The following is an 8,285-nucleotide window of genomic DNA, read 5'->3' on the forward strand; positions in this document are numbered from 1 at the left end:
AACCCTACTCAAGCTCCCTGGTTTTTAAGCCCTTTGCTAGGCCTCTCTTTATTACTGTGCTGCGTGGGGCACCTCAGGCTTTATGCGCCCATTGTGCAGCTCCAACCTCCCCTTTATCACACTCCATGCCTCACAGGTGTTACACAGTTGTTATACCTTCTGTTGGGGCCTCAGCCTACTCGGCCTCCACCCCTTTAATATAGCTAGGCCTCTTAGCTTAGACTCACTGTGTCAGGCCCTGCTTTGAGGCACTAGCCCTCAATCTCTTCTTGTCACCAGACCCTGGCCCTCGTCTGCTGCACCCCCCTGGTGCTGGGGCTCTACAAAATTAGGTGCCCCCCTCTGAGTACTAATGAGGTCTTCTCCTCCCCTTATAGCAGAGGCAGGCAATTATTTTGGGCAGAGGACCGCTTACCGAGTTTTAGCAAGTCATTGAGGGCCACATGGGTAGCCGCATCCCTTGACTGGTGCCCCCTGGTTGCCATCTTTGCACTAGAAGTCCCACTCCCTAATCCATGACCTTTGCCACCAGAAGTCCTTCCCCTTGCCCTCTGGCTGGGAGATGAAGGGCAGGGCCGGGCCAGCCGAGCAGGCCCTGCTGTGGCTTCCCCTGTGTCCTACTGCCCCTGGCTCCTGTCATCTTTGATAGGCAGCCTGGGTCAGATAACTATTACTTTTCTAAAAATTTTTAGGTGCCCCATGGGCCAAAAGAATGGCCTGGTGGGCCAGATTTAGTCCACAGGATGTATTTTGCCCACCCCTGCCTTATAGCCTCATCCCAAAACCACCAGCACAAACAATAACACAAATGTAAGCCCTTGGGCTATAACAACCATAACCAAAAGAGACCACATTCTGCCCCTGCAAGAGCAAACTTCTCCCCTTTGTACAGTACACCTCATAACCCCGGGTACCTTATGGTCTCCTGGAGACTTACTGCACCTGGAGGCAGCTAGGTGTATTGGGCAGCTCTCTTGCACAGGAGCTACTTCTCCTGGCAGTTGCCAGACAGAGTGAACCCTACCAGCCCAAGTCCCGGTCTTATATGTACCCAGGGCTCTGCCTCCTTCAGGTCAACTGACTGCCTGCAGGTGCCAGCTAATTACCTTATTAGCCTGTTACTCAGGCAACCTGCAGCTGTGGAGCTCTGCCTAGCCTGCAGGGCTTTTTTGCTAGGCTGCTTCCACCCTTAAAGGTGCAGGCACACCTTGGTGCCCTGCTACAAGGCAAAAAAAAAAAAAGGGACCCTGAAAGAGAGCGCTGCTGCTAAATGCTGCAGGGCAGATCTCAAGGTGTGATCCAAGCAAAGCAGTCACGGGGAAGAGCATTCTGGTAGCTGTGTGCAAATGGTGCACCCAACAATCCCACTTTGATTGTGAAACCTTAATTGTCATGAGGAAGCTGACTGCAGCCATGGAGACCAGAGGCAGCCTACAGCCAGAATGCTGGGGTATCCATGGCCAGTACTGACTCTCATTCCTGTGGTTTGCTTCCTGGGTGTCTTTCCTCACGCTGTCTGTTTCTTTGCAGACAGATGCAGCTGCACCACCTGTACTCAGGGGCATCAGGTCGCAAAAGCTCAGGTTTAGTAGCACAGTGCAGGGCAGCTTTGCCCCAAGCAATCTGAGAGAAGAAGTGGCATGCTTGCAAATCAAACTGAACCATTCTGACAGGTTACTGGGCTCCAAGATTGCCAGCTTATCCCAAGCCTTGATGGAAGACCACAAGGAACTGCAGCAGCTGGAAGAGGAGGTGAAAGGGGGGTGGGGAGGTGGGGAGGGTCTGACCTAGCCCAGATAAATCCTCAATGGAGTGAGAGCCCTGGTTACAGTGTTATGCTATATGCATCCTTTCAGCACTACCGCCTCTAAATGTCTCTCTCTTCCCTGCCCTGTTACCCTTTGAGTATTTAATTTTCAGGGAAAGCTTGTACAAAAAACCTTATATCAAAAGAGATAGACATACCACCTTATGATTAAAATAGCTCAAGTTCACATCCCATGGCCAAATTCTGCTCAGTTACATCCCTGCAAAAGGAGGTAAATCCAGATGTACAATATGTGGATCTATGAGAACATTTTGGCTCTGCTTCTTAAAGCATGTGGGTGTCTTGGAAGTGGTTTTTAGGAACAAGAGTTATCGACATTGCTGTGAAGATACAAGGGAAACTGCATAAATGCAGAATTTGGACATTGGTATATGCAGGGATGGATCAAGGGTGACTGCAGTGATGCAGTTGCTCCCCCTGCTTTGATTCCTGGTTTATCCAAAGTTTATAACCAACTTCCTGGCAGCAGCAACAGCAGCAGCAGCAGCGTTTCTATTCAGGCAGCAGTGAGACACTCAATTGACTTCATGGCTTATTATAATTTTCCTGATTCCTTCTAAAACTTTTGTTTCGCTGGTGTTAACAACCCTCTTCTTAATGGTCTACTAAACAAGCTATCCTTTCTTGTGCATTTCTGCTATGTTAGCTGTACCTGGTAACGTAGCTTCTATTTAACAGCACTGCAGACTCCTTTTAATTCTAGCTAAAAACACTAAGGTGAACATTAACTCAAGCATGGAAATTACTTTCAGTGAAGCATTGGATGCACTACCAAGATGCTCAAGAAGGCCAGATTTTGTTTTATGAATCTGAAAAAAAGAGATGTCCATTTAATTCTAATGGTTACAGGACTAATGAAACAGCGTTTTTTATTGTTTTTTGTCTAGTCTGTTGTGCTTTTTAACATAATAGCAAATCAAAGCACATTCCAATAAAGTCATATTTGTTTTTGCTTTGATTTTAAACAAAATAATATACCCCCGGGCCCCTTAGCATATTAGTATGGTTTCTAATGCCTGTTTAACTGGAAAAAATTATGTGTTATGTTATATGTGATGATACACCACATCATCTGCACTCCCTTTTTTTGAAATCCTAGATCGTCCTACAGGTGTACAGGATCCTAACTTAACTGACCCCTCACTGCAGTGGGAGAGAAGAATGTCTAGCCACACAGATCCAAGGAGGTGCTCCCAATTCCTCTTTGTCCTTTTGCCTTTGCAGTATTCAGAAATGCAGCAAAATGGTTTGAGACAGGAAGCCAGTGAGGAAGAGATTCCAGGTGAGATGGAGGGGGAAGAAGCTCTGGAAGAGGAGGTGAAATTGGAGGAAGAGGTGGAGGCTCAGGATGAGGCTGCAGCAGAGGAGCAGGAAGCCCTGACTAAGCTCCAAGAATTGCAGAGAGTGAATCAGGAGCTCTGTGAGGAGCTGGAGAAAGTGAAAACTGCCTACGACATGGCCACAGGTACTAGAGCATGAGACCTTCCATATCAAAGTTAGATCTGCACTGAAAGGCTTCAGCTTCTATCTCCCAGACACCTTTAAAGGGCACTTCATAACAGCAGCAGCTCTTGAAATCCTTGTCTCCTGTAGCTTGCTGGGTGAAGATACCCATTGCTAGGCCATGGCAGACCCTACATGAAAACCTCTGCCAAAGACTGGGTGCTCACTGAGAGCAGGTCATGCAAAAACAGGAGCAGCACCTCATCTGCAATCTTGTGATGGGCTCAGTCTGGGCCACCAGGCTGAAAACAGACCATTGACAAGTCCTTTTGAGTCAGCTGGGCTGTTATTAAGGAAGAGGCATTGCAGTTCTGCTATGCAAAGCATAACTGGTGACACTCAGTTGAAGCATTAACCCTCCTGCCACTAAATTACATTTAGATTATGTCCCCAGCCAACTAAGTTCTTGCTTATGGAATCAACCTCTCTGTCCTCACCAGCCTCTCTTCTCACCTGCCTGAGGGCTCGGCTGGCTCAAAACTGTACTCTGACATTATAGGTGCTGTCTCTTCCTTGCAAAGACAGCTGGATTTCCAGCAATCCCAGCTGTGCAAAGTGGAGTCCGAGAAGGCAATGCTACAGAAGGAACTTAGAGAGCGAGGAGCCCAGCTCCAAGCCATGTCTGTCAAGGTACTGTCACCTAGGAAAGTTTGTTTCCCAAGGAATCAGGAAATTGGGCTTTCTGTGACTTGACATACTAGCAGGAGCCTTTTCTCTCAGTTTTCTAGCTTGCGAGAGGAACGAAAGCATGAGGAACTGATGGGAACAATAGAAAGAGAGAACTACAAACTTCGACAGGTGACCCTGACTTTGGATATAGCAGGCAACCCTGGCATTCCCTGCTGTGCTCATCTCCAGCCTGGGCCTGTGCAAATCAAACAAACAGTACCATTTGAAGAGACCCTTGTGTCCCTTTCAGTCCTTTAGTGCTGAAACTCTAACTCTACAGACCTTTGCCCTGGGCCAGTGCTCTCTCTGGATTCCTGCACTGGTGTCCCATGTCTTTTGCTCTGCATCCCTCTCTCAAGACTCAGCCCATTCACACCCTTCCAAATTTTGGGGGTTGGGGCTCCTCCTAAGGCATTATGAACTGGACATTGATTCCCATGTCAACTTAGTTTTTGTAAGAGCCACCAGTGGAAGGGATGCCAGCCTGGTTAATGCTCTGAGTTGGAATAGCAAATAAAAGGGAATGAGGGGGGAGAGCAGGCTAAAGCAGTTGCATTCCTGGGCCCCACCAAGTCTCATTATTCCATGCCCAAGCCCCCTGGGAAAGGCAAGGCAGGTGTGGCGAGCAGCACAGAGGCTCTCCGGGGCAGACTCGATCTCCACTGCACCATTCTCACCCTGTGCCGGTCTGAATTATGTCCCCTCAGGACGTGGAGGAGCAGGAATCCCGTCTGGCCAAGAACACCAGGCTGCTGGAGGAGCTGCAGGGCACGGTCAGCAGGCTCCAGGCTGAGCTTGCTGTGAGTCAGCATCATTTACAGCAGCAGCAGGGCGAGCGGCAAGAAGCCCAGAGCCATGTGGAGGCCCTGCAGCGTGCAGAGCAGCAGACCCGGGTGGCACTGGAGTGCATGCATGCCAGGGTAAAGGGTGTCTCCACACTGCACTGCAGACTCTCCCTCCCTGCAGGAGGCACTCTGATTAGTCAGGGCCCTCCTCAGGCACAGGCACCACAGCAGGCACCTGAGGCTGCTCCTTGGTCCTGTTGTCCTTTGGCAACAGAGTAAACCTGCTTTCCCTGAGGGGCTGGCAGGTCACAGCCCATTCCCTGCACTGCATTCTCAGGGCAGCCTGGTCCCTGCAGTCACATGGCCCTTGATTTTAGTTCTGGGGCCTGCAGGAGTCCTCCCCCACTGTCTCCAAGTCACACAGGGCATTGCACTGCTCCAACAAGTGCTCTCAGGAAGCCCAGTGGGTCCATACATATGTCCAGTGGTTTCTGCTCAGACTCACCAAGGGCCAGAGCCAATTAGCCATCAGGACTCTATACAATACTAGCCCAGAAGTACCTGTTGCCAGTCCAGGCCTGTGTCTGGCTCCCTGTGAAGCCCCTTGCATCTGTCCTCTTTGCTCAGAGGAGAGATTTTACAGGAACAAACGGGGTCCTCCCTTCCCTGGTGTCCTGGGTGCAGCAATGGGGGTCAGGGGATCAGAAATTCCAGTCCTTGTACAAAGCCTCCCTATGGCAGAGTTGAAAGGCTGTTACCAGCCAGTGAGTTGTCATTGAGCATGAATTTGAGGAGCCCTCAGCTTTGCTCTTCAGCCTCCACTGAAACAGCTACTCATTCTGTTTTTTTTTCATCCCAAGTTTGAAAGGTTTCGAAGCAAAATCATTCAGGCTACACACAGCACAGCTGGCAGCAAATCCCCTCAGGCTGAGATTGGGGATGATGAGGTGCTAGAAGTCCTACAGGTATACAGCTTGGGGCAGAGAAGGAAGGCTTCTGCTGGGACCCTTCCTCTGAGCACTGGGGATGGAGGGGGATAGGAGAAGCTGATTGATCCTTTCATCTAACATGGTGCTCCCTTGTACATGTACCCAATTCCCAGAGGATCATCACAGAGCGGCTGGAGTTCCACCACATGCTGAAGCAGAAAGGAGTGAAGGTCCCGTCTCTGCACAACATTGACATGGCAATGTCGTCCCTTCTCAATTCCAAGTCTAGCAGAAAGAGCCCTGTGAAATAGGCCCCATAAGCACCTGAGAGGTGGTCCGTGCCACCACATCCAGACAAGGCGGTGCTGCCACCTCAGGCTCTTTCCTGCTGCCTTGTTCTTGGTGTGTGGGGGCTGTTTTTAATTTTTCTTTTTTTACTGATACATTAAATGTCTGAACTGGACATGAAGTGCGTTTTGTCACTCAGCCCAATCCCCTGCTGCTGGATCCCATGGCTGATGCAGAGCTGGAATTGGGGATTGGGGTTACGGCTTAACTTGCTGCTAATCATTCACCCTCTCAGATTTTCCCTCTATGGAATCCCAGCCTTGCAGAGGAATGGTGAGGGGGTTCACGCCTGCTTTGGTGAACACTGACAAGCCTCCCCTCCCCTGCAAGATGCAGGCACCGCTGTGGGATCACAGTGCTTCCTTGACCCCACCAAGGAGCTCCTGCAGACTGCTGGAATCTGACAATCAGATCCAAGTCTCCTCTGAACACATCCCACCATAGTGTGATTCTCAACCCCTGCCAGACATCACTGGGCCAGATCATCCAGGCTTCAGTAATCTGTAATCCATCCTCCCTCACCTGCTTTATATAATAAACCTCTGCAGGAGGCTCTTATACGGTTGTTGCCTGGCTCTTGTCCAGTTCAGCATCCTCCAGCCCACCACAGAGCTTGGAGTCCTGCAAAAACAACTTTTCAGCCTGTCTCAAACTTGCTCCTCATTGACTTGATTGATTTGATCTAAAATGAGCCGCTTTTAAAAATAAGCATGGGGGGGGGGAGGATGTAAGGGGGTTTGACTATGACTGCAATGGTAGAAGTTGCAAGTGGGTCTCTCAGTGATAACATGAGGCTGTGGGAGGGTCCTCCAGACACCTGGGAGGATGACACCCAATGCTTTCAGTTTACCTGTGTGCACATACCAAGTACAGCAGGGACCTGAAGTCTGAAAGCCTGCCAGGTTTTAGGGCCCAATTCAGAGCCTGCCTCCATATCAGTGGATACAAGTGGGTGTAACCACAACCTTGACCTTGACTGTCTTTACTAATCGTTGCAGGTGAGCCATTACACTTGCAGTTGTGTTTGTGACAGGTCCTGGTTGGGGCTGGGCTGGCAAAACAGGCTTGCTTGATTTCCTGGGCAGTGGACACAACAGGCAGGGTGTGTTCTTGTGCAAACGTCAGTGCCAAGTTATTTTACCCTCTACTGGGAAATCCACTTGAGCGCATACTCTCTTAGCACAGGCAAGTGCCTAAGAGCCTCACAGTGCTGCAATTCTGTTCTGTTCACTGAGCCCTCGTTGTTGACTGATGATCGAACTGCCAACTGCAAGGGGCTGCAATGAGACTGATGCTTGCCTGCCAAGAACCAGGCCAAGACTAGCATAATGTTTCAGATGATTTCCCAAAGAGCCATAAGCTGGGAACAGCAGACAAGAGCCCCTATGAACAGGCAAGCCAGAGGAGCAGAAGGCTTCCCTGCTCTGCCCCGTTCACTCCTCTGACCTATTGCAACATCTAGACATGAAGGATCATGCTTCAGACAAACAGTGCTGGCTTCACAGAGGCACAATGGGACGGATTCTGATTTTTCACACAGGGCAGTAAAGGCAGAGTAACTACATTTAGCCTCCCTGGAGCAGAGGAAAAGAGCAGGAGTTGGAGCTGTCAAGGGCTGGTCCAGGAATCTCCTCGGCTGGCTGCCCGGCCCCTCCCTGGCCCTGCTCAGAGGTACTGGGCTGTGGAGAGCAGAACTGGAAAATAGGAGAGGCTGGGTCCAACGGTCTGTGCATGCAGCTGTAACACTTGCTCACCCTCCTCAGCTCCAGGCCTTGTGAATATTTTCCCTTGCAGGCACCACGTTTGTCTTTGGACTGGGTGGGGTTAAACGTCAGCCTGTGGGAATGGGCAGGTTTGCCCCAGCCAGCACAGCGCAGCGCAGAGGAGGTCAGGGCTGTGCACAGTCAGCTCACAGAAGTTGGCAACTCAGCTGGACCCCTCCTCCGTCCCTTCAAGCTCCCCACCCCCAGCTCCTCCTCTAATCTTAGCTTTACACAACAGCCCACACAGAAAAACATCGGGACTCCTTAGAACAGTCGCCCCAGGCAGAAAAAGGGACTGGCACAGAGAGATTTTCTTCTACTGAACAGCTGCAAGCGGAGCCAGGTGGGACTGAGACCCTCAGGTGAGAGCAGGCTGCAGCTTTAAGCGTGATCTCAGCCAAAAATCATTTCCCTCCACCCCATGTACAAACCCCCCCCCCCCCCCCAAAAAAAAACAAAA

The 8,285-nt window shown here is 50.4% G+C and overlaps 2 protein-coding genes across 4 annotated transcripts in view; both read left to right on the top strand.

Annotated features, from left to right (window-relative positions):
- CCDC27 (coiled-coil domain containing 27) overlaps window positions 1-6,574 on the top strand; it is a 9,696-nt gene extending 3,122 nt beyond the window's left edge. For both annotated transcript variants that reach the window (XM_025212169.1, XM_014522983.2), the window contains 7 exons: window positions 1,531-1,752; window positions 3,053-3,293; window positions 3,831-3,961; window positions 4,052-4,129; window positions 4,708-4,920; window positions 5,646-5,750; window positions 5,888-6,574. In XM_025212169.1, coding sequence (XP_025067954.1) covers window positions 1,531-1,752; window positions 3,053-3,293; window positions 3,831-3,961; window positions 4,052-4,129; window positions 4,708-4,920; window positions 5,646-5,750; window positions 5,888-6,025 — 1,128 coding nt within the window. In that variant the 3' untranslated portion in view covers window positions 6,026-6,574. The remainder of the gene's footprint in view (window positions 1-1,530; window positions 1,753-3,052; window positions 3,294-3,830; window positions 3,962-4,051; window positions 4,130-4,707; window positions 4,921-5,645; window positions 5,751-5,887) is intronic.
- Window positions 6,575-8,029: 1,455 nt separating this feature from the next.
- Window positions 8,030-8,285, top strand: part of SMIM1 (small integral membrane protein 1 (Vel blood group)) — a 6,084-nt gene continuing 5,828 nt past the window's right edge. The window contains exon 1 of one of the 2 annotated variants that reach the window (XM_006016222.2): window positions 8,030-8,187. The gene's annotated coding sequence lies outside the window, so the exon portion shown is untranslated. The remainder of the gene's footprint in view (window positions 8,188-8,285) is intronic. The other variant, XM_025212192.1, reaches the window with a different exon arrangement.

The sequence above is a fragment of the Alligator sinensis genome, unplaced genomic scaffold (assembly GCF_000455745.1).
Source record: "Alligator sinensis unplaced genomic scaffold, ASM45574v1 scaffold366_1, whole genome shotgun sequence".
In the NCBI taxonomy this organism is placed as follows: domain Eukaryota; kingdom Metazoa; phylum Chordata; order Crocodylia; family Alligatoridae; genus Alligator; species Alligator sinensis.